The following is a 25,818-nucleotide window of genomic DNA, read 5'->3' as shown; positions in this document are numbered from 1 at the left end:
GGTGTAAGACAGCTTCCATTTTGTCTGGTCCTGGGCCCTCCTGGCTCCTGTCATCCAGCTTGGTGCCTGGTTCCTCAGGCTGTGCAGAATACTCTGAGGGCCCAGGGCTATCCAGCCCTCAGGAGTACATGAAGGAGACAGCTACCCATTAGACTGGATGGTTAAGTCAGTCCTGGGTAAGAGACAGTCACAGCTGTGGCTCAGGTGGCCCCTGCTCCTAGGATGCTGCATGTCCTTGGAGATCCAGGGGCTGACAGAGGAGAAGGATGGGACAAGCCTCCACACTGCCTTCAGCCCATATGATTCATGTAGTGGGCTTCTGCCTGTAATATTTCATTTGAAGAAAGGGCTCTGAATCTAAAAAGATGTTGGAGGCCACTTGTGTTGGTTTCTAGGGCTGCCATAATGACAGACATTCGTGTGTCACAGCTCTGGAGGCAAGAAGTCCAAGATCAAGGTGCCAGAGGGTTGGTACCTTGTCAGACCTCTCTCCCGGGCTTGCAGGTGGCCACTTTCTCACTGGGTCCACACAGCTCCTTCCCCGTGTGCTTCTTACAGGGCTCTGTTCAACAGAGTTTTCATCTCCCAGAGGGATTTACCTTGGGGTGGCTAAAAGGAACCATGTCCTAATGGCAGGCTTCCTAGCATGACAGCAAGCTGGGAAGGAGGATGGAGACTTGGGAGGGTTTTCTGCCTCACGTGTGGCAGACCTCTGCTTAGGGGATACGGAATTGTTCTGGTGCCTAGCAGTGCTCAGCCCATTTCTTTCAATTTGGGGAATGTCTTCAGCAAAGGAGGTGTTCACCTTGCACCTTTGGAAGGACCCCATTCTGAGGGTGGAACCACAATGGTACCATGGTACCTTCATCTTTCGCTTGTGAGTGTGCATCTTTGGTGTCCCTGTGTGTCCAGATTTCCTCTTCTTCCAAGTCAGATTGGATTAGGGCCCACCCTAATGGCCTCATTTTAACTTAGTCACCCCTTAAAAGGCTGTGTTTCCAAACACACATTCTGAGGTGCTGGAGGTTAGGACGTCAACATATAAATTGTAAGGGGACACAGTTCATCCCATTACACCTCTCATCTTCTCCAGGCCCCTCATGCTGCAGGAGGGGAGACCGAGGCCACACAGCAGGTTGGGACTAGCCATGTGGATTACCTTCTCTCTGGCCAGTGCTGAGGCTGTTGTTCCTCTGCTCAAGGACTCCTCACACTCAGCTCTCCAGAGAATTCCCCTAGAGGGAGGTCTGGGCATCTAGATTTGCCAAAGTTGTAAATCTCTTAAACCATAAGCTACTCCTTGGCATCTCTCTCTCTCGAATGCCCTGATGTGAAATGCAGATGTTCCTCCCTTTTAAGATTCCAGTGCACTGCTGAATTTCCCATCGTGTTTGCACCTAAGGATGCAATTACCATTTCCTCCCATTGTCCTTTCTGCCTGTCCCCCTGCTCCCAGCTGACGCAGGCTCTCGAGCCCACTGGGTGAACACGAGGCTATGAGCTTATGAAGACAGGACTGCTTCTGAAAGCTCCGGGTGGCATGGGGCCAGTGATGCTTATCGGCACCCCCCTCAGGACCCTTTTGAGGTTATTTTCTTCTCTTCAGAAGATGCTTGTATATGCTGCGGAGAGCATTTCCATCAATTCTTCTGCCTGAGCTAGTGCCAGCTGAGTGCTATGCTCTGCTGTGAGTCACTCCCAGCTGGCTCCTTCCCAGGCCTGCTGGGCTATCTGTGGTGGGTGAGCCTCAACCACCCTTCCCTGAAGACCCCCGAGCCTTAGTGGTTCTCTGCAAGCTCCTGCAAGGGTAACCCCAGCTCATCTTCTCATGTGGATCATAAACCTTCCGTGTTTGGCCATGGTTATTAAAAACCACAAGCAAGCGTTTTCCCCAAGTATTGTGGAGCTTGAGTTTCTAAACTTGTTTTGGAAGCAGACGGAGACCCAGGCGTGTATTTTAGGCTTGTAGGCTTATGGCAGATCTTAGATTTAAAGCATAAATTGAGACCAAGTTTCTCTTCTCTTCCACTGAAAGGAAAAATAAATGTTCTGATTGCTAAGCCCTTCCTACCCCTGGGTCGCCTCTCTAAATCCTATATCTAGGCTCTCTCTTTGGGTGTGTTTGAAGGAAGGGGACCAGGCCCTGGACACAGTGCTGGGTGGCTGTGTGTGCCCCCCAGGGTCGTCTGTGCCTCCCAGAGTCAAGGGTACCTCTCAGGGTTGTGTGTGCCCACCAGGGTCGTGTGTACCCCCCAGGGCCATGTGTGCCCCCCAGGGTTGTGTGTACCCCCCTGGGTCATGTGTACCCCCAAGGGCTGCGTGTGACCCCCAGGTTCAAGTGTGACTCCCAGAGCTGTGTGTGCCACCCAGGGTCATGTGCAGAGGTGAGGGGGACAGACCTGAGACCCAGGCTCCCTGGCCTCACCTTGCCCCCCAGAGCCAGCTTCTCTGCACTTCTTCCCACATCTATAAAATAGAGCCAGGAATTCCCTCTTCACTTGGGGCTGGGGGTTGCAGTTGCCACCTGCTGAGCACAGTGAGTAGATAGCAGCTCTTTCCCTGTGTGCTCCTTACAGGGCTCCGTTCAACAGATTTTCATCTCCCAGAGGGATTTACCTTGGGGTAGCTAAAAGGAACCATGTCCTAATGGCAGGCTTCCTAGCATGACAGCAAGCCGGGAAGGAGGATGGAGACTTGGGAGGGTTTTCTGCCTCACGTGTGGCAGACCTCTGCTTACGGGGATACTAAATTGTTCTGGTGCCTAGTGGTGCTCAATCCATTTCTTTCAATTTGGGGAATGTCTTCAGCAAAGGAGGTGTTCACCTTGCACCTTTTGAAGGACCCCATTCTGAGAGTGGAACCATAGTGGTACCATGGGTTGGAGGCACAGGGCTCAGAGCCAGGCACCCTTGAGCAAGACATCCCTTCTCTGAGGCTTGGTTTTCTCGAAGGGTTTTAGGGAATAACGTGTGTACAGTGCCTGGTGCAGGAGCAGATGGTAGTGACTGTTACTGTATAATTCAAGGAAACATTAGAGTGCATTCCTCCCATTTTACAGGCTGGCAGACTGAGGCTCAGAGGTGGAAGAGGGTTCCTCAGTCTTCACCATTGGTAGTGACAGTTGGGATGTGAATTCAGGACACTGGATTCCAAACCCAGAGTCCTCTCTTCTGTGTCACGCTTCAGTTGCTATTCTCTGGTGTAGGCAGAGCTCTGGTGAGACTGGAGTGGAGGCCATTGTCCAGAGAACACAGTGAGCTCTACTTTAGGAGGCCTGGGCTCTAGCTCCATCCCTTCTGGGTGGGAGCCTCCTCCATGGAGGGCATAGAACAGAGCACTCAGGTTCCCACCAAATCTGGAATTCTGGGTCTTAGCCTGGAACCCAAGGGGAGCGCCTGGTCACCTAGCGAGGTTTGCAACCTGGGTCAGGCAGAGCTGTGCTAACAATGCTTCTTCTTGTGTTTTCCAGCATCCGCCAGGACTTTGATGTCCCCACCAGCCACCTGATTGGAGCACATGGCTACTGTACACAGGTCAGGGGCGCTGTGGGGCCCAGGTGGTCCTTCCCCCTCCTCTGTCCCTCCGAGAGGGAGGTGTCCTTCTCCCTCCTCTTGCCCAAGAAAAAGGCAAGTCTTTCTTGCCTCTGCCAACACTCTCCAAGCAGCTTTCACATGCCCACCTCTGCTGGGTTTCACTGTCATGTCACGGAGACCTAGAAAGAGAGTTCAGTTTCGTGTCTGTTTCTGGACACCTTTCTGTGCACTGATCTATGTGCCCAGAGCTGCAGAGGATGCAAAAGAGGCTGAACTCAGACCAAAGTGCTACATGACCCAGAGCCCAGGACGCAGGGAGTAATGTCTCAGGCATGGGCCAGGGGACCCTGGGTCCAGTTGGGGAGATGATGGCTCTGGCCCCTTCTATGTTTGCACAAGGTGTTGTCTTTATAGCCACCCTTCCCTCTGCATCATTACAAAGGGGCCCTCAGTGGACCTCACGGGGACAGAGAAGACCCTGAAAGCAGTTGCTTATCATCGATCCTCTCAGTCACCCAGGTGACACCAGGGAAGGGACCTTTTCAGGATGTTACCTAGTGAACATCAAAACTGGGAGCTCAGCTCTACACCTGGCTTCTATCCATGCCTTTCTCCCCATGATGAGGCCTCCCAGAGTGGCCACATAGGCCACAGTGAAATCTGGCTCTCAGCGCATGGGGGCTACAATGCATAGCATGGATGGGCTGGACAGAGCTGCACATCTTCTGGGTCCAACTGAAGACTCAGTTGTCCTGGGGGTCCTGGCTCACTTGCGTCCAGGTCTGGAAACCTACCTGGGCACCATACAAGGCAAGCTTGGCGCCTGTGGTTTGTCCAGGGCACCCACAGAGGGATTGGGGGGTTGGCTGCTGCCCACCACCGTAGAGGAAGGCCTCATGGGGAGTGGCTACTCTTCTGGCTGCCTGGGGTGGCCCCACTCTCACTCCAGGGACCTGCCTGCCCCATGGGAGCTTCCCCTTTTCTGGGGCAGAGAAGGATGCTGCCCAGGTGTGAGCAGTCAGGCAGGGTGCAGAGGAGCCCAGATGAGAGTCTGGGGCTGGGTCCCAAACCCTATTCTCTGTTTCACTCACAATATGAGCTGGGGCAGTCTTTTTCCCCTCCTGCGCGTCAGCTTCCTCATTTGTACAAGAGGCATTTGGACTAGACCAGGGTTTCTTACACTTTGAATGAATCCGCTAGGGTTCTTCTTGAAGAGCAGGCTCAGATTCAGTGGGTCTGGGCTGAGGCCTGAGATTCTCAGTTTCTATCAGGCTCCCCAGGGAGGGGGATTCTGCTGGTTCACAGACCACACTGAGTAGGAAGGGACTGCTGAGCTTTGCCGTTGTGTGACTTTTGAGTCTAGGAGCAGGGAGAGGCCCGATGCCCCTTCTCCACCATCTCAAGAAGGCTTCTTGCTATGAGGAAGGTTTTAGACACAGATCAGGGAGCAGGGGTTTTATTCCTCCTGAAAAACCAGATGGGAAAACTTGAACTTGCTTGAAAAAGGCTGTGCCTTTCTCAGCAGCTGCTGCCCCTGAGGTGCCGTATTTTACAGCCGATATTTCCTCCAAATTCTTGTGTCTCATTTCCTCTACAAGGACACAATAAGTCCCCTTTAGTATCTCCCTCCAGTGGAGGTCCCTCTGCGGCCATCAGAGGAGGCCTCTTTTACTATCACTGGGGCAGGGGTGTTGGTGTTAACTGAGGGATTTATTAACCCCCGATGTCATTTTCACAATTCAGGGGAAAACGCCTCTATAACCTCTGCCCTCCAGAGTTTACACTGGTCAAGGGCCGTTCTGGCCATTCCTACGTGCTCCACCATGGGAGTGATGCCTCCTTCTTGCCTCACAGACAGCGCCAGCTGTGGCAGAAGGTGGATGAGACAGAGAGACCTGCCTGCCCTAGTGCTGGGGCTGGGCTCGCTCAAATTCCTCCTCAGCAGGCCCTTAGAGGCCACCCTTCATCTTGAATCTGTGCCCAGGCAGATAGTACCGTGAGGGTAACAGGGTTGAGGGAAGAGGGAAGTCACATGGGACAGAGAGAGCCAGATGTAGGTGGAAGCTCAGCTCTGGCACTAATGGGCTATGTGGCTTGGGTAACCTGCCTGTGAGCCCCATTTTCTCCACTCCTAACAGGAGGTTGGACCCCTGGTTACCCTGTGTAAGGAAGGGACCTTCCAGCCGTGTTGGTACACCAAAATGTGGGAGGCATGGGTTGCAGATGACTGCTGGAGGAACGTTGCTCCACATGTCACTGTCTCCAAGTTCCAGGGTTGGCATGCTTGTTGGTTTGCCAGGTGTGTGGCCTGAGTCACAGGGCCACCAAATGCCTCATGCCACGCAGTAAGATGACGGCAGAGGCAGAGCTAGAACTCAGACTTGGGCTTCCTACTCCCACCTCTGTGCTTCTGTTCTGCTGCCTACTGAAGTACCTTCCTCGGCTTTCCCTGCCCTATTAAAACCCCACCGTCACTGATGAAGTTCAAACAAGGCCTGGGGTTTAGTTATTGGTACTGCACCGTGGTCAGTTTCCTGGTTGAGATAATGTGCTCTGGTTATGTAAGATGTTATCATTGGGGGAAGCTGGGTGAAGGGTACACAGGAACTCTCTGTACTATTTTTACAACTTCTTTTGAATCTAAAATTATTTCAAAATAAAAAGGTTTCTTTAAAAAATAACATCATTTAAGACTCACCCAAATGTTACTTCTCCTTAAAGCTGCCCTGACTCGGTCATGTGGCCTTGAGTTCATCTGGCTCCAGAGTACTCCGTGCACACATTTTTACAGCCCCAGCCACATCCTGCATTGTGAGTCAGCTTGCAGGCATGCACCTGACTCCCCAGTCTAGACGCAAAGCACATGTCAAGAGCCAAATCTCACCCTCTCACCAGTGCCCCCAGTAGCCTACAGCATAGGACAGGGTCCTGTGAATGGTTGGTACTCAATGAGTGCTTGTGGAATAAAGGTGGATGGGTGCCTGGAGTTACCTTGATGAGAAAAGTTGGTGCCTTTCCCACAGGGCTTGTGGGAAAATTGAAGTCACAGCCTCCTCTGCTCTCAGGCTGTCTTCCTCCTTGCTTTCCTTCCTTTTCCAACCTTTTTCTCTTTCCCCCATCTCCTCTCCACCCTTTCAGTAACTGATTCAGACTTGATGAGCCTATTCCCTTTCTCTCATCTGCAGGAACTTGTCAATCTGCTCCTGACTGGGAAAGCTGTGTCCAACGTTTTCAACGACGTGGTTGAGCTGGATTCTGGGGACGGTAACATCACACTTCTCAAAGGCATTGCTGCACGCAGTGATATTGGCTTCTTATCTCTCTTTGAGCATTACAACGTGTGCCAGGTACCCAGATGCTCACGTTCACCACAAGTAGGGGAGCCTGGCTCCCTGGAGCAATGGGAAGGAGGGAAGAGGGGAAGGAAAGCTGGACTCCACTTCTCAGAGCTGGCTGAAATTCGGGTCCAGTTGGAATCACAGAGGGCTTGGGAAGAAGTACAGCTTCTCTGCTGTGGCTACAGGCCTGTAATTCAGACCCAAAGCCAGCTGATACCGTGTTCTGGGGAAGATTGTTTGAAAAGGACTTTGAGGGATTTCCACTGTGATTGTGGGTCACAGTGGCTGCAGCTGGTGTCTGTGTGATGGGGGAGCCTTCCCAAGGGACAGGAACTTGAGGTCTTAGGCCTTGTGTTAGTTTTCTAGGGCTGCCTAACAAAGTACCACAGACTGGGTGGCTTGAAACAACAGAAACTTACTGTCTCACAGTTCTGGAGGCTGGAAGTCTAAGATCAAGGTGTCAGAAAGGCCATGGTCCCTCCAAAACCCATAAGGAGAATCCTTCCTTGTCTCTTCTAGCTCTTGGTGTTTTCCGGCAATCCTTGGCATTCCTTGACCGTATGGTGATGCTTCTGTAGATGTATCACTCCAGTCTCTGCCTCCATCCATCATCATAGGCCCACCTTCTCCCTGTGTGTCTTTTCTTATACAGACCTCAGTCATATTGGATTAACTGGATTAAAGGCCCACCCTACTCCCATATGACCTCGTCTTAACTAATTATGCCTGCAACAACCCTGTGTCCAAATACAGTAACATTCTGAGGTACTGGGGGGCTAGGATTCAACATGTCTTTTTGGACGCACAGTTCAACCCATAGTAGGCCTCACACATCCTGTTTGCTGTCGTGTGGTCCCTCTGCATCCTGTGTCACTGCAGCCAGGGGCTCAGAAAGGGCTGGGCCGCCAGGTAAAACTGGACAGGGCATGGGTGACTGTACCTCTGAGGAATGTGGCCAGGGACTGAGGGAGCTGGGCAGAGGAGCACTGGACCCTGCCTTCTTGTTCTAGCTGCCATGGAAACTTTCTGAGCGTTGCTTTCCATGGCTTCAGAGAGTCCATTGTTCTGTGGTTGATTAAATGGGAAGGGTTGTCCTGAGGGGCAGCAGGAGTGCTTTTCACAGTGACCACGCCCTGCAAAGATTCCTGGAGGGTCTGGATGAGGCCTCATTCACCACATATCCTCAGAACCAGAGATTGACTCAGTGGGGCCATGCAGATGGTGCCAGGCGATTCTACTCTGGATTTTCAGGGTGGAAAAAGACTAGGGTTTTAAGCCAGGACTCAGTTTTGCCCACCCTTCCCATATGTTGAGGTGTGCTGTGTCTTGCTAATGAACCATGTGGTGCAGCCCCTTCCCCAGATCCCCTCTCTGGGTGATACCCCCAGCACGCCAAAAGCAGACTTCTGGGTCCCAAAGACTTGGGGTAAGAAAGAATGAGAGTGTGTACTTCCTGGCTGTGCTGGTGTCAGGAGGGAGCCCAGGAATATGGCTGGTGAGAAGCACCAGGGCTCTCGAGCACCAGACCCTGGGTGTGCTCTGAAAGTATTCAGCTCAAAATTCCACGGGCCAAGAGAGGTAACCTTGGCCAGGTTTATGGAATTCCCAGGCTCACCAAGAGCTCTGGTTTCATTCTTGGGTCGAGGGCGTTGGTCAGAGAGTAAACTATTTTCCTGTGGTCTGTGCAGGGTACTTGATGGGAAAACCAGTTGGGGTTATCCTTCCCTTGGAATAAAATGATTGTTGAAGAAATTCAGGCCCTACAGCCATCTCCCCTCCTCGTGGGCTTCTTGGATCCACATAGACCCTCGGCTGTTCTGTGCTCAGTTGAGGACTGGGAGTTTTGTTTCCCTGCAGTAGGTGGATGCTTCCTTCCTCTGCTTTGCAACTGCAAGCTCACTAAGGAAGAAGCCCTGGCCTCCTCTTCTCCTCCATGAGCTCACTGAGGGCTGGGCCTCAACCCTGCCTTCCACTGAAGGCTCAGGGCCCGGCAGCTCAGACAAAGCCCTTCCCTCTTCTTCTTCTTCTTTCTTTTTTTTTTTAAGACACGGTCTCACTCTGTCACCCATGCTGGAGTGATCTCGGCTCATTGCAACCTCTGCCTCCTGGGTTCAAGCAATTCTTCTGCCTCAGCCTCCTGAGTAGCTGGGATTACGGGGGCATGCTAATTTTTTTTTTAAAGTAGAGATGGGGTTTCACCATATTGGCAAGGCTGGTCTTGAACTCTTGACCTCAAGGGATCCACCCACCTCAGCCTTACAAAGTGCTAGGATTGCAGGCGTGAGCCACTGCGCCCAGCCCCTTCCCTCTTCTTTAACACCACCTTCCATCCCTTCTGTCCCCAAGTCCCTTGGACCCTACACAATTAGCCACATTGGACATAGAAGGAGTCCAAGGTAGTCCAGCACCCAAGCCCAGACCTGGACTCAGAGCCAGGGTCCCTGCTCTGGCCTAGCCTGGCCCTCTCCTCAGGCAGCACAGATACAGCCACGGGGAAGACTGGCATTTGGAACAGTCTGGGCCATGACGTCCACAGCGTTCACTCACTAGCAGGTGAAGCCCCTCGCTGGCAGCCTGTCTCCAGGCTTCTCACTGCAGCCTGGGGTTCTGGGGCCCTCACTGAGTATGTGGGAGGAAGAGGTCCTACCTAAAAGTGAGCTGCCCAGATGACCCCTACTCAGGTTGTGCCTGGGGAAACAGATGAAACTCTGTGCCAGAGAAACTTACCCCCTGCCATAAGTAACTGGCCCGGCCTGGTTGTGTCCTATGGGACCTCCATGGGCTATCTGTGACCCCACCAGGCTGGTCTTGCCCATCTGACTTCCAGCTCGCTCCCTCAGTCCCACAGCTGGCCCAGGACAAGGCTCACCGGCGAGGGGTGGACTGCATTCTAGGCTGCAGTTGGAGGTCAAGTCCCTTCAGGCTCATGGTCATGGTGGTGATGGGGGACTGACAGTCCAGGAGGGATGGGGTGGGACAGGGAGTTTAGCCTCAGCACTTCTTTCAAGACCTGTAAGGCATGTTCACTGCCGTCTTCATGAAGGGGCCCACAAAGGAAAACAGCCCGACAGGCAGAGTTGTGAAAGCTCCCTCCTCCTCCTATCCTCCCCAGCTCAGAGGTGGCCACCATCCACCCATTTACTCAACCAGGAGCATGTCCTCTCCATCAGGAGGACATGTGCCTCCCCCTGAAGTTGTTTCTCAAGCCCATCCACTTTCATGGGTCAGAGCCACCGGCATCGCTGATTTTGACACCTGTGACAGCCCAGCCAAATTCAGCTCCTGTCCCCATTGCTTTCCCCCTATCCAATCCTGTCCCTTCACTGAAGCCAGTGTGATCTTTAAAAATACACGCACGATCATATCATTCCTTTTCTCTGGACCCTCAGTGGTTTTCCAGTCCTCTGAGACTGTTGTGAGCTGAACTATGTCTCCCCGAAATTCCTGTGTTGAAACCCTGACCCCCAGTACCTCAGAATGTATTAATAACTGTATTTGGCTTTTAAGGAAATGATTAAGGTAAAATGAGGCCACTAGGGTGGGTCCCAATCCAGTGTGGCTGGTATCCTCCTAAGCAGAGGAGATTAGGACACAGGTCACACAGCAGGAAGGCCTTCTGAAGGCACGGAGAAGGCAACCACCTACAAGCTCGGGGGCAAGGCCTTCAGAAACAACCCTGGTGACAACTCGGACCTCCAGCCTCCAGAACTGTGAGATAATAAATGTCTGCTGTCTGAGCTGCCCAGTCCGTGGTATTTGTTATGGCAGCCCAAGCAGACTAATGCAGAAACTAAAATCCAAAACTTCCCACCACCCCCAACGCCCTGCCAGACCTGCACCTGCCTTCCTCTCCCACCTCAGCCTGCGCTACTCTCTCCTGCAGGCTGGGGCTTCTCTCGGGCTCTCTCCCACCTCCCGGCCTTTGTGCACGCTGCACCCTCCACCCGCCCAGCTTTTCCCTCTCATCGTTTTGACTTAAATGTTACTTCCTAAATGGCAGCCTTTCCTGCCCTCATAACCCCATCTAAGTAGGGGGTGCTTCTCATTGTCCCCTCCATACCTTGTCAGTCACCATCAGGGTATCTTTATTCTTTCCTTCATAGGGCCTCTTCTGGATTTTAAGCATCACATTTCATCGCCTTTAAGATGCAAACTTGACCACATTTGAGCACTTCTGAAATTTTGATGCATTATTACAGTTGATGGTGTGTCAGACTTTGACACACCTGCTTTTTCTTTCTTACTTAGTGATACAAAAAATAAATGGTAGGCCGGGCGCGGTGGCTCAAGCCTGTAATCCCAGCACTTTGGGAGGCCGAGACGGGCGGATCACGAGGTCAGGAGATCAAGAACATCCTGGCTAACATAGTGAAACCCCGTCTCTACTACAAAATACAAAAAACTAGCCGGGCGAGGTGTCGGGCGCCTGTAGTCCCAGCTACTCAGGAGGCTGAGGCAGGAGAATGGTGTAAACCCGGGAGGCGGAGCTTGCAGTGACCTGAGATCCAGCCACTGCACTCCAGCCTGGGCAACACAGCGAGACTCCGTCTCAAAAAATAAATAAATAAAAATAAAAAAATAAATAAATAGCGAATCTGAGGGCATCCTGGATTCAATAAAGTGCAGTGGAAATGTATGGGTTTGATTATTTAGTTAATGTGTCATCCCCATCAATCTGGTAAGCTCCATAAGGACAGCACTGTTCTTATTGTCTCTAGCACTGTGTCCCCATTGCTGTCCTTAGAAATGCCACACCATAAATTCTGTCCTTAGAAATGCCACACCATAACTCGAGGCAAGTAAATGCTAATCCTTTTAAGTGAGTGCTTCTAACCTGGCTGTCCATGGATGGCTTTAGGCCATTCACAACCCCCGCCCTAGAAGATTAAGTAATCCCTGATTGTGCTACATGTTCCCCCACCAGGACAAAGCCTCAGACTGTGCTCTAGGAAATGTGGCCCTCCCCCGCCAGCACCTCCCCCGCCCCCCCCGCCCCCCACCGCCCTGCCCCACCAACTCCGGCCTCACCCCAAGCCTTTGGTTACTCAAGAATTTAAAGGAAGTGAATTTCATTTCTGGAAAATGTCACCCACTTGGAAAGAGGCTCCTGAATGAGGAAACTCATTTATAAACTCTTCGGGCAGCTTTTTTCCCTTAATCTCTCGACTGTTATTTCTGCGTGGCAAGCTGCGCTTTTGTCCCTCTGTTGGAAAATTCAGGGTGACTGATTATGCAAAGGCCTGTTCCCTGGTCAGCTTCGGGGCTCTCTCCTTGCCGCGAATGAATACTGGGTCCCTGTGTCAGGGTTCCCTGTTCCTGGCGATGCCCTCACCAGAAAAGCCTCTTTGAAGCATGGAATGGAAGCCAAGTTTACGTGGGGCTTAGGCACGTCCAGCCACGTCCTGTAAGACATCTAATTCCCCCACACTTCACTAAGGAATGAGTTCTGCAGTCCACTTGAATAGCACACAGGGCTGGGGTGAGGCCTTGGTGTTGGGGGAGGGGACACTTGAACCTTAAGAAGGACAAGTGCATTGTAAAGATTGTCCCCCTACCTTCTGGAGGAGGCAGCTTTAAATGTGCATGAATTTCACTGGGGACCTGGTTCAGGACCTTCAGAGCACAGCCCCGCTGTCAGAGACATCCCAGACCAAGATGGGAGCTGCTCGACCACTCTCCTGTGAAGGGTTCTGGAAAAAGTATGCCCTTCTCCACACTGGAAAAATAATTCCCATTCTTTCTTTAATCCACAGGCTGTAGCTGTAAATACCTGAGCATGCAAACATCTCCCTGGGGCTGGTGGGGATTAGGCCAGAATCAGCCTGGCCTGTGGCACGTACATAGCTGAATAAACCAGGGCCCAGGGTCAAGAGAGGCGCCGCCCGAGGAGTGTCAGGGGCTGGGGGAAAGTGCTTGAAGGCCAGGCATTCAGGGGCTTCACAGGGGGTCCTTGTCACTTCTCTTCCCATTACAGGCAAGATGCTAGCAATGTGCTGAGGGCCCCGGTGCTTACTCCTCCTTATCTGTCTTCCACAAACATGCTTCCACCATGAAATTCCCCTGCTCTGAATGCTCCCTATCCAAGTGTTGCTGCAAGCTCAGTGCCCTGCTGCACCCTGAATTTCTCTGGCCCTCCATTCCTGGCACCCCCACAGACTTCTCACTCAGACCTTTCCCTCCTAGCTCCCCAGGGCTCCATTCCTCCCTGTCTCTACCGTACAGTTCTAGTTCAAGTCCTGCTTCATCCATGAGAAATTTCATTCGTCCAACATTTACTTACCTCGGGTTCCTGGAACTTAAGGGTGTGATCTGTCGAGCATGAGGCAGAGGTGCTGCGGCTGAGGTGGGTGGGCACCTAGTAATGTGCTCCCTGGGAGCTGGAAGGAGGAAACTATTTCTGCTCCAACAAGGGATTTGGGAGATGCAAGCTGTCCAAGGGTAAGCAAGCTCTAGGCTAGTGGACAAGCTGAATTTGTTTGAGGGGTGTGGGAAGAACTGGTTAGGAAGTCACTGCCATGGTACATGTTGGAGGCTGAGTAGATCTCAAGAGGAAAGGCTGGCAGTAGGGGAGCTCTTGGATGCAGAATGAGCAGTACTGGGAACCACTAGATATGGGGGAGGAGGGGGCGAGTGATACCGGGTCTCGGGTCTGTATGGCAGAGGCCCTGTGAGCAGCAGCAGGTGGGGTGGCAGGGCGGGGATGGCCCTGGGAAACAGCCTGGTGGCCTGAGCAGCATGGGGGGCTCCCAGCATCAGACACAGACGTGATCTTCAGCAGGGCCCCTCTGAGGTCAGCCCTGCCTTGGGTCAGACAGAAAAATGCCCTGGCCCGTTTCCCTGGGGACGGCACTTCACATCAGGCCTCTCCCTCATCCAGGTTGGCTGCTTCCTGAAGACCCCAAGGTTCCCCATCTGGGTGGTGTGCAGCGAGAGTCACTTCAGCGTCCTCTTTAGCCTGCAGCCAGGGCTCCTGCGTGACTGGAGGACTGAGAGGCTCTTTGACTTGTACTACTATGATGGCCTGGCCAACCAGCAGGAGCAGATCCGGCTGACCATTGGTGCGGGCCCTCCCCCCCTTCCCCAGGGAGCCTCCAGGCTGATCACAGAAACCAGCATTCATATCCACCATCCCCCATGACAGACAGTAGTGCAGACTCCAGCGCCCAGACTGAGGGATCAGAGAGTCAATGCCCGCAGGGACTCCCTGCAGGAGGCGGCCAGAGCTGGGCCTTGAGCAGTGGGTGGCATTAAGGGTGTTGGGTAAAGCCTATACCACATGGTGAAGAGCCCTGAATACTATGCTGACCAGCTTGGATGTATTCTTCAGGCAGTGGGGAGCCATAGAAGGTTTTAGAATCGGGGTGGTGAGATCAGAAGTGTTTTTAGAAAGAGTATTGTGGTAGCTGAAGTGGGACTTGGGTGGGGACCAGTGAGTTGTGCAGGTGAGAACGGATGTTAGGGATGAGGGTGGGTCCAGTTGAGATGGAGAGGAGGGGACAGGGACTAGAAGGGGTCGGGTCCCAGGAGTGGTCTGTGCTGACCTCAGGGTGAGTGCAGGGCCCTGGGTGACATGTGGTGTGCCTCTCTCCTCCTTCCCAGATACCACCCAAACCATCTCTGATGACACAGACAACGACCTTGTCCCACCCCTCGAGCTCTGCATCAGAACCAAGTGAGTCAAGCCCCTCTCTGGCTTTGAGCCTCACCCCGAATAGCTTTGAGGAGCCATGGTTGGGGGCCGTCAGGCCTGCAGGGTTCCTGACTACCCTGATTCAAAGGGGTGAGGTGATTGGAAAGACACAGGTTTCTCCACTCACTGGGGCCCAGGTTCAGGAGTGTGTGGTCTGCAGTGGTGATGCGTCTTTAGACAGCTTCTGAGGCTGCCCTCATGGTGGGGGTGGGGACTACATAGGTACCTCTTGAAGCCCCTCCTCCCTCAAGGCAGCGGCAGCCAGATGTGGCAAGTACCACTGGGCCCGAAAGAGGCAGGACAAGTACCATTAGGCCCGAAGGAGGCAGGACAAGTACCATTAGGCCCGAAGGAGGCAGGACAGGGGTGCTTACCTGAGGGTGGGGGAGGCTTGAGCAGGATGGGAAGCTGGGAGCCCTGGCCCAGCCTGGGGGTGGTGGGAGGTGCTGCCTGGAGCGGCACCCTCTGCTTGCGGAGGAGCTGGAAGAGTAGCTCGGCCACTCTGAGCACTGAGCAGCATGCCTGTGGCCTCAGAGACAAGTGGGACCTTCAACTCCTCTGACCCAGCCCCTCTGTATTTAAGGGGAGGCTGAGGCTCAGGCTAGGGGAGGGGAATGTTCAGTCACTGGGGTGAGTTGGGGCTCACCTCCTTGCTGTGTTCTCTGAGCGGACCCCTGGGCTGGTGGGGCCGTAGCTGTCAGAATTGCTCCCCTTGCCCTGGCAGGCCCTTCACAAAGCCCTTGGGGAATGACCCGGAGGCCTCAGGATGCATGAGAGGAGTAGCTCAGGAGAAGGGGCCTGGATCCTAGTCCCTTCTGGAGGAGCAGTGGAACTGGTAGCATTTATGAGCGTGGGCTCTGGAGAGAAGTTGCCTGGGTTCCAGCCCTGGTGTTGCCGCTTCTTGGTGTGAGCCACTGGACCTCACCTTCCTGCACCCCACTTTGTCATCTGTAAAATGGGAGTGATGCATACCTTGCTCACCAGACCTTGTGAAGAGTGTTTGGGACATTACTAAGTGCTCCATGGTGTTTGTGCTCACGATGATGACCTCAGCCACTCCTGATTTGGTGTGATCTCAGAGAATCTCCATTTCTCTGCCTGTGAAATGGTTGGGGTTGTGGCAGGGGGATGGAAAATGGCGAGGCCCCACAATGCTTACTGCCTGAGATCCACGGGCCACAGTGAGCTTAGGGTTGATGCCCACCACAGGCAAGCGAACCTTTGAGAGGAGATGCAGAGAAAGAGAGCCGTTCACATGGTGGAAACACCAGGAAGGGGAAGTGGGAGGAGCACAGAGACATCCTCGACGTGCTTTGTCTGTCCGTCCATCCACCTGCCCGCCCCCCGAGCCAGGGATGAAGCATTCTTGCAGGGTCATGTGCCGGTGCTTCTTTCGTCGGGAGGATTAAGGGCACCTGCAGGTCGCTTTCCTTTCATGTACAAAGGGCCACTCATTCAAAGTGATGAGAGAAAGGCAGCAGTGGGGACAGGAGGTGACACTAGCCTTGGCATCTGTACAGGACAGCGTGGGAGGCCACAGGGCATCCTTCCTGCAGGTGGGCCTGTTGAGCAGGGCTCCAACACCCTGGACACAGCCTCTGCTTGCCTCTGGACTCCCAGGACCCTCTCTGAAGGCCTCCGTCTGACTCTGTGTCTCTGTATCGCTCCCAGTGGGTGGCCCACCACCTGACACCTCTCCACTGCCTCTTCTGGAGTAACTCCTTTTTCCCCAGAAATTATTCCACTGCATGACTCACCAAGCACCTCCCAGCGTGGGCCCAGGATTGGACTTCTTGGGCTCAGCGCTAATTGACAATTGTTTGAGACTGACCTGGGGCTTTGGCCTGCGTGGAACTCAGTCCACGCAGAGTGAGAGTCTTAGTGTGTGGACACGGGCCTGAAGCTCCTCTTCCTCTTCTATTGGCTGCCTCCATCTCCCAGGACTTCCTTCCCCCGCCCCTTGGCCACTTGTAAGCAGGTGACAGTGAGGTGATGTGGGAAGCAGAGAGACTGCATGATTTGAGCCAGGGCCCTGCCCTTCTCTGCCCTCACATCTGCTCAGTGTTGTGTGAGCTTGGACAAGGCTGAGCCCCAGCATCTCCTCGAGCAGTCATGGATGGAAAATAATTCTATCTGTGCAGCACACAGGGGCTGAGGGGAGCCCATATGCATTTGTGGCTCATGCATGGGGAAAGTTTGCTCCAAAGCAGTGGCTTCAAGCTTCAGGGGCATCAGAGTCACCTGGAGAATATGTTAAAACACAGATCACCACCTGCAATCCCAGCACTTTGGAAGGCGGAGGCGGGCAGATCACCTGAGGTTGGGAGTTTGAGACCAGCCTGACCAACATGGAGAAACCCCATCTCTATTAAAAATACAGAATTAACCGGGCATGGTGACGCATGCCTGTAATCCCAGCTACTCGGGAGGCTGAGGCAGGAGAATCGCTTGAACCCGGGAGGCGGAGGTTGCAGTGAGCCAAGATCATGCCATTGCACTCCAGCCTGGGCAACAAGAGGGAAACTCCGTCTCAAAAAACACGCAAAAACACAAAACCAAAAAACACAAATCGCCGTGCCCCACACCCAGGGTTTCTGAGCTTTTTATTCAGTAGATCCAGGGCAGGGCCCAAGAATTTGCATTTTTAAGGAGTCCTTGAGTGATGCTGATACTGCTGGTCCCGGTACCACACTTTGAGAACCAGGTAAGGGCAGTACCCACCCCCCACTCAAAACCCTGCTGCCTTGTGAGAGTCGGGTATCAAGTGAGGCATTGATTCTCTGGCCTACCATAGGCACTGGGCCGGGGGAACCTTCTTCCTATCTCCATTAGCTATCCCCTCATCCCCAGGTCTGTGTTCCATGTCTGCTAGAATTTTGCTGACACCAGCTGCCTACCTGTTCCACTTCCCACATCAATCCCCTATCATGGCGGGTCCACCTGGGCAGTTATTCCTAGAAAAGCTGAGTGGGTGAGTGGAGAGTGAGAACACTGCCCCCATACCCGTCAGGTAACATACCACTGCAATGGGAGACAGCAGGCCCAGCCTCCCAGAATCCTAGTCCAAGGGGTCTGATTACAAAGGCTTGCGTTCTGTTTCCATCCCAGATTTTCAAACAGCCCAAAGGGACAGACTATGGAAAGTGGCCTCCAAGGTCAGTGAGGACCCACTTCCAGGGGGCCTGGCCTCTTAGGGGTAAGTCCTGCTGTCTGTAGGAAGGGCCCCACATGACGTCGCGGCATGAGCTCAGGTCATTTCAAAGGCTGCAGTCAGAACCCAAGCTCCTGATAAGAGGCAGCTGTGTGCCCACAGCATCTTGTCCATTGCTCGGTGGGTGGGGCTGCAGGGTAGGCCAGCCTGGTGGACAGACAGAATTCCCCTCCATCAGGTCAACCCTCATAGAACCCCTGGGCTGGACACCATGGAGGAAACAGCTGAGCAGGACTTGGCTCCTGCTCTCAGAGAGTTTGCCATCAGCCAAAAGTCAAGTTCGGAATCAACCCTGTTACAGTCCCGGTAAAGACGCACCACCCACCCTTACACCCAGCTCTGATGCCCTGCAAGAACCCCCGAGCCACACAGCTGTCTGGCAGCTTGCTTGACTCTACAGAAAGGCCTTTGGGCACCCCCTGTTATCACCTCTTCTTGTTTTACAGACAGTGAGATGGAGGCCTCTAGAACAGAGGTCTGTGTCCCAGCCACACTTTCAGTCACAAGCTCCAGGAACTGCGGCTTATGCCTTTGCTGTCCCAGCCCATTGGAAGGTCACTGAGCAGGCAGTGACTTCCCACCACCTGGCTTTGTAGCCTCGGTGGCATTGCACAAGCCCAGACTGCTGATTTCGCCTTCAGAGAACAGCATCCTAATTCAAACCATCCCAGATCCCATGTGTCTCTGCACTTTGCTGTGATGCAAACCTCGGCCTGAGAGAGTCTCCTGTTACCTTTGCTTGTGTCAGGAATGTGGGGTCTGTCCCCTGTCCCCTCCCCCTGTTGTACTGTAACCATCTCAGCAAAAACAGGCTAATTTAGGGTCATTTCCAAACAAGACACACACAGTGACCTCTCTCATGCTTCCAGCCTAGCTAGAGGGAGAAAAATGAAACGGTTGTCAACAGTCCAGAGAAAAGAGGAAAGAACCCATAACCGGAGCCTGGGGCTGGGGCACAGATGTTTCTGTTCGGAGGTGCAGACGAGAAATTGAAAATGTAATTCCAGCTGGGTATGGTGCCTTCGAGGGGCTGAGGCAGAGCACCCACCTCCCTCAGCTACCTTCACTGCCTGTGGAACCTCCCGTTCAGCTTCCATGCTGACACCGTTTTGCCCAGGCTCCCTGTCCGTAGTGCCTCCCACCCAACAGAGGAGCATTCTCTGGGTGCTGCCACTCCCTACTGTCCATGCCAGCCCTCTTCCGATGCCCTGCCCCCCACACACAGCTGCCCTGTGCTGGCTCTGCAGTCATCAAGCTGTGTGAGCTCCACAAGGTCTGGTTCTTCTCCCCGCCTTAGTTTCCCCATCTGTCCCTGGGATCTAAGGATCCCTCTCCTGAGCTGCTGTGAGGTTGAGAGAAGAGCTGTGGAAGCACTCGCTTTCCTGTGAGCCGCAGTGACCTCTGGGCATGCCTTGGGGAGGAGGAGGAATCAGGTGGTGGCAAGTTGGGCCAGGGCTCAGGAGCAGGCAGAGAGGAGAGGGCAAGGCAGGGCTTTGAAACGTGAGCGAGGACCGTGGTTTCCCTGCTGAGTGCCTGGGAGGGCGGGGCTGCTCCCTAAGCAGGTGTCCACGAGGAGCAGCTGGCCTGGGGGGTCGTGTTCATGCAGCAGCTCCCCCACCTGCCACCTCCACCTGGAGCCTAGGCTTCAGGCGCTGGTGAAACCAGCTTTGCCTTGGAGCCTGGCCTGGGTGCTGACGGGGACCCATGGCTGGCCTGGCAGTCAGAGAACACTTCTGCAAAGAGGAATCTGGATCTGATCCTGCAGGATGGCGGACTGGGCAGGGCCCAGCAGGGGTTAAGGCCCAGGGGTGAGGGATACCCACGTGACTCATCCTGGAGCTGCTCCCCATTCCGAATGGCTGGAGCTTGGGAATGGAAACTTTCACACAGGCCTATTTGTCTGGAGATACAAAGTGTGCAAGAGTCCCTGGATGATTTTCTACCAGTCAGGAGCTTTGAACTCAGGCCTGCTGTCTTGTCCTGGCTGACACAGGCTCTATGAGGCATCTTTTTTCCCCATGAAAAACACAGCGTTCATCAACGTTGAAAAGCAGTTAAGGCAGGTAACCAGCCCTCTGTTGCAGGGATGCCTTTAGGGGGACAGGGCCTTATTTTCCGCCATGAAGTGCCTTTCTCTGTGATTTTGAGTTGACTTGAACCCCAGGGACCATGGTGTTTTTACAGAGCCAGTGGTCTCAACGGGACGATTTTGTGCCCCTGGGGTTATTTGGCAATGTCTGGGGACATTTTTAGTCATTTCAGCCCTGGGAGAGGATGCTAAACATTTCACAATGCACACGACAGCCCCCACAACAAAGAATTACCCAGCCAAAATGCTTAAGGTACGAGGATGAGAGACCCGGCTGTAAACTGGCTGTCTGGCAGTTGCCTCCTGCATTAGCACCGATGAATGAGTCTGGAACTGTGATTCGGTCTCTTCTGCTCCTCAGGGGTGTTTCCATTTCATCCCTCCCCTTTCTGTGCCTGTCCACAGTTGTTGGTTGCATATGCAGAGCCCTTCTTACTTGTCCTTGTAATTGACTCACAAGCTTTCAGAACGATTCCAATCAGGAAACGATTCGATTCATCCCCTACACAGGCACAACATGTGTCATGGCTCGGCCCTTTTAATTTTTAAAATGTCTCTGCTTTGATTTTTCTATTGTAATTGCAAACTGCTTCCCCGTGGTGTTTCTAGTACTCTCCCTGCATTTGCACCAGTTGGCTGGATGGAGAGGGTTGGTTATGTCTATAGGAAACCTCAAAACCAAGCCCAAACTCAACAGCCTGATAGTAAGACTCAGCCACTGTGGTGACACAGATGTTGTCTAGTGGCAGATGAGTGTGACTCACCCCTGCACTGAAGCAGCTTGCCAGGATTCAAGGAATTTGTAAATTGGGAGCTCATAGGAGGTACTTCAGTCTTTCTGAGTGAGGAGAGTAAAGGTTTGGAAGGATAGAGAGGGGTGGGGTGAAGGGACCTGGGGACCAGGCTGAGAGCAGGCATGTTACTGTCCTTCCTGCCTCCCTTCTGCCACCCTCTGGGAGTCTGCATTCAGGATGTGTTCCTTGGTGTCCAAGATTTCAATGCTTACCCACAAATCTTAATAGAACAATAAAAGCTTTTTAATGACACACTCCAAACTGCAAAGATGATGAACAGAACAAGAAAATTGAAAATCTCAAACCCTCATTGTGTGGCTGCAGATTGCTAAGGTGCTTTTAACCCAGCAGACGTAATAGATGAACTCAGTACCCAGGAACGGGGGTCAGCACAATGCCTTCCCAGCCTGCTTACCTCCAGAACCTGCTCAGTTGTGTCAGCCAGAGCAGTGGCCATTTTCCTGCTGGTTGGACCTGTATTAGCTACTACAGGACATCATCAGACTCCACCTCCAAATAGTATCAGCAGTGGGCACTCATCGCCAAGGAGCAGTCTAATTTCGCCAAGCCAAGCCAGTTTGTCTCCGAATACAGCCCCAGTGTCTCTTACATGAGCAGTGAAGATGAACGCTATGATGCGGATAAATTCCATCAAACTAGCTCAACTCTGAAACCCAGTAGACTCCTCTGGATCTGCTTGACACACAGAAGCCCTGTAAATAGTCCGAAGCACTTGGATAGTGTAGAAGCACTTAATTCTTCTACATCCGATGGAACAAGTGCTGATGCTGGTCTTTTCACTTCAAAACGATTGAGGAAGGGGAGGTGGGGTTGTGGATAAACATGAGAGTTTTATCATGCATCTCTTGTCACAAGTTAGACTGCGAATGGATCTCACTAAGGCAGTTCTTTCAGTATTTATGCTTAAAGTATCTCTTTTAAAAATGTATGCAGATATTTTTGCACACCAGATGTGTTTCTAAGCATTTATGACCAGAAGGATCCCAGGAACCGAATGGTTCAGTTGGTAAAAGGGTAACTCTCAGCCTTTCATGCTGGCAGAAAAGGATTGGTTGCCAAAAGACCATACAACCCGATTTTGGGTGAGATCTTTCAGCATCACTGGACATCAGCAAATGACACAGAGGAGGATGCGGAGAAAGTTTTGGACACAGTTGCCCCAAACAGTGTAACGTTCCTGGCTGAGCGTGTTTTCCAGCATCCACCCATTTCAACCTTTTATGCCAAGTGTTTTAACAAGAAGATACAATTCAGCATTCCTATTTGGACAAATCAAAATTTCTTGGGTTGTTGACTAGGGAGTACAATATAGGGCAGGATTGCATCTTGTGTCTTGACTAGGATGAATATGACATCCTTACATTCCCCGATGGTATGCACGATCTATCCTCACAGTGTCCCGGGCAGAGCTAGGAGGAGAATGCAATATTAATTGTTCCAAATGGGCTGTATGCAAATATCTTCCACACTAAACCTTTCTAGGGGAGCAAGAAGCACAGAATTGCCATGAAGACTTTTTTCTCCAAATGACAAGAAATCTTTCTGCTCATTCGAAGGGAAATGGAATGGTGTCAAGTATTCAAAATATGCAAGGGGAAAATCCAGTCTTTACAGATACCAAGAAGTTGTCTGTAACCAAGAGGGAAGTGAGTTGGAAGAACAAGGTGAGTATGAAGCTTGCTGCCTTTAGAAGGGACACTTTCAACCTAAAAATCAGAGACTTTGATGCGGCAGTTGAAGGAAAGCACTGACTTGAGGAAAGACAAAGAGCCGAAGCCTAGGAAAGGAAGGAAGAGATTCAGTGGAAGTTTAGGCTGTGTCATAAACATGGGGAACAGTGGGTTGAGGATGAACCATTGACTGAAAACTCTTGGTGGTTCCAAGCCTTCTGTTGGAAAATGCAACTGTGTTACTTTGGGAGAACCTGTTCACACCCTTCTCATTGCAGTTCCAATGTCAGGAATCCTAGACTTTCTGGATGTCGATGTACAATTCAGTTGAAGTGAGAAAAGCTTCCCCTTTTTATTCCTCTGTGGCAGATTTTCTTCAATCCTGAAAAAAATCTTCAGGGTTTGAAAACAAAATGTCTGTTCCCTGCCTAAACCTCATACTTGGAAAAGCATTTATGAATTCCAGCCTCAAACTCTGCACTGTAGAACTGCTGGGAGACATTCAACATCTGTTTCCTAGTTCATATATAGTCTTAGGATATCTGTATATGTATAATATACCTAGTGCCAGATTTTATGTAAACACTCCATCTGCTATAAATTTGATTCCTCTGAGTGTTTTTAGAAAAGTAGCACCATGTGTTAAAATCAAGTGCTAGGACATGTCATGGTCTCACCTACAGTAACTTTTTTTTGTAACTAAACTGTTATTCAGTTGTCTCTAACCCTGGACCACAATTTAGTTATACTCTGTGCTTCTTCAGGTTAAAACAAAACAAAACCAAAAAACTGTCATGTTACTTTAGGGCTCACAGCCGTTCACTGCCTTTCTTTGGCTCTCAGTAAAACCCAGAACCCTTACAAGTTCATGCCAGCTTCCTGGCCCCTCCCCACACTCTCTCCCCATTGTTCTTCACGCAGCCATATCTAGGACTGCACAGGTGCCTCTAAAGTGCTAACCACTGGGCCCCACTGGAGAGCGGCTGGTCCACGTATGTGGATCATTCATGTCAGTGGAGGGCCTCAGTGGAGGGCCTAGTGGTGCCAGGCACAAAGTAGGTTGTGGTACAAAAGAATGCATCACCTGCCACCTGGCCTCTCCATTGCTCTCTGGGGCCCTGGGTGTATTTGTGTTTCGTAAGAGACTGGTGTGTGGGTTTGTGTGTGAATCTGGAGTGGTGAGATGAACAGGATGGAAACTGAACTATTCAAAGCCTCCAGGACAAAACCTTCAGGAAGTGGAGGCAAGAGATGGGCTCTCATCTGGGACCCTGAAGCTTGATCTCTCTTTGTCTCTCTCCTTACTCTATGCTTAGGTGGAAGGGGGCATCAGTGAACTGGAACGGCTCAGACCCCATCCTGTGACTGTTGGATGTGGGTAAACCCTGTAGTCCACCATTCATCACCTCATCACCGAGGATGACAGCTGAACCCCAGGCCTCTGGGGCAAGTCTCATGCAACCCCAACCTGGGTCAGCGTGACTGCAGAAGCATCCAGTGCCTCCCTGCCCCTTCCATGAAGGGCCCACCCAGGACTGTGCTGGAGTCCCAGTGTGTTGCTGTGTCCCCTCCCAGCTGAGCTGTGACTGCTGAGTACTGGAAGGAGGTTGCCAGGATCTCTGCTGCCTTTGTCTGCATCCCTCCCTTGCTCCCCGCTGGGTGGTCCCTCGCCCAGGTCTCCGATGTGGTTGGCCCCAGGGACTCATTATTTCTGGTAGCTGGCTTTCTATAAAATGAGTCAAACCCATGTCAAGGGCCCAGACTCATTTGTTCCATAGTTACGAAGAGCGTGGTGTGCACTGTCTGTGTTGATCATGGCTGGTATGGGGAAGGTGGTGGGTGATTCGCCCAGAGCCCACATGGGGCCCCAGGAGAATGGAGGTAGACCTGGAGGGTAGGCTGGACCTGGCCAAGTAGATACGGGAAAAGAGCCTTCCAAGGAGAAGGAGGGACCTCTTGGCCATGGGGGGACAATAGGACAGGGATAAACAGAGGGACTGGGGACTGGGTGTGGTCCCTGGTACGTGTAGGGGAGCATGTAGGGAGAGGGCTGACTGAAAATGTGGGTGGGCAGAGCCTGTGGAACCCTCACATCCCAGAACAAAGATGGCATAAGTTGGAATAGGAAAAGTGCGATAATCACTCATGAAGGGGGTAGTCTGAACCTTGTTTGTTCCATTCATTGATATCCCACCAGTTTCAAAAAGAAGGTGAGAACGTGCAGAAGTGCAGTGGCATGCTGATGAAGAAGCGGGTGGGGAGAGAGGTTGTGTGAAAAGCACAGTGAAGGACTCCTCTGCAGTGGTTCACAAGAACGGGATGGATGCAGGAGCCCAGGGGCAGAGCACTAGCCTCTCAGGGTTTCTATCACATTGAAGGCTGCCATCCCTGTACCCCACCCTGTCTGCCCAGTGAGTGCTGCAGTTTGGGACTGTGAGGGGACTGTGCAGAGGTAGGTGTGTACACACAGGAACTAGGGGATGCACCCCTGCTGTGTCTGCTCTGGCCCAGGGAGAAGCCTAGGAGAGCCACCAGCAGCGGACAGCAGCCTATCCCCAGCTTCCATGTGCCCCTGGGGCTCAGGACACAAGCAGCTCAGGGCTGTGTCCTGCTATAGGAGACCCCTTTTATTTTAGGTGCCAGGGGGGTAAAACTGGCATTTGGGTGGTGACAACGAAAGCATTTGTCTTGTGTTCTTGTGGATGGGGCATGTGTAGAGGCCTGACTGTTGGTCTTTGGGGAGAGGCAGGCTGAGAGCCAGCCAGGCTGGGAGGGAAGTGGGAGGGTAGGGACTGCTCTGTCCAGGCTGTGCTGAGGCCCCGGTGGGGTTTGCTATGTAAACTCCAGCAGCCATTCACAGCAGGCTTCCAGCAGAAATGCTTCCTATATATCCCTGAAATGTTTATGCATTTGTTTTCCTTGGCCAGGGATAGGGCGCTCCAGCTGAGCACCCGGACAGAGGAAATCGGTTTCCCAGCAGCAGCCTTGTTTATCAGCCTGGGAAGGAAAAGTGTGTCTTTTCAATGAAACTCACTTAACCTCCTGACCAAGGTCCCTTTGGCAGGGCTAGAGAAAACAAACTATTCCCATTGTGGCTTGAGAAGACCATTTCCAACAGATTACAAACCTGCCTCTCTAGAAGCCAGGTACATTATGCAGTTGGACATTCCTTGCCTAGGTTTTCCTGGAATGGAAGATGAGCACAGCCCAGCACCACCCTCCCCCAGACCCAGATGCTGGGGCGAGTCCATGGTGCTGCTACCAAGCCTGCAGGAATGAAATACAGGCCCCTGACTCCTCACCTATGGACAATCTCCATCCAAGGGGCAGAGTTTTCTAGGGAGACTGTGGGTGGGCTTCAGAGTGTCCAGAGCCACCCAGATTATGTGAAAGTTTCCCCTCCCCTTGCAGTGGTCATTTTGGGAGAGGGAGTTGTGGTTAGCTTTTGTCACCTTTCCACCTTGAACTTGGA

General features: G+C 52.5%; 1 protein-coding gene across 2 annotated transcripts in view; it reads left to right on the top strand.

The window, feature by feature from the left end:
• The window catches only part of MINDY4 (MINDY lysine 48 deubiquitinase 4), a 133,321-nt gene extending 109,228 nt beyond the window's left edge, over nt 1–24,093 (top strand). Inside the window, exons 14-18 of one of the 2 annotated variants that reach the window (XM_010365066.2) lie at nt 3,470–3,533; nt 6,719–6,880; nt 13,749–13,929; nt 14,471–14,543; nt 23,663–24,093. In XM_010365066.2, coding sequence (XP_010363368.1) covers nt 3,470–3,533; nt 6,719–6,880; nt 13,749–13,929; nt 14,471–14,543; nt 23,663–23,711 — 529 coding nt within the window. In that variant the 3' untranslated portion in view covers nt 23,712–24,093. The remainder of the gene's footprint in view (nt 1–3,469; nt 3,534–6,718; nt 6,881–13,748; nt 13,930–14,470; nt 14,544–23,662) is intronic. The other variant, XM_030932412.1, reaches the window with a different exon arrangement.
• The last annotated feature ends 1,725 nt before the right edge of the window (nt 24,094–25,818 follow it).

This window comes from Rhinopithecus roxellana, chromosome 6 (genome assembly GCF_007565055.1).
Source record: "Rhinopithecus roxellana isolate Shanxi Qingling chromosome 6, ASM756505v1, whole genome shotgun sequence".
Taxonomy (NCBI): domain Eukaryota; kingdom Metazoa; phylum Chordata; class Mammalia; order Primates; family Cercopithecidae; genus Rhinopithecus; species Rhinopithecus roxellana.
This window is presented reverse-complemented; position numbering and strand designations above follow the sequence as displayed.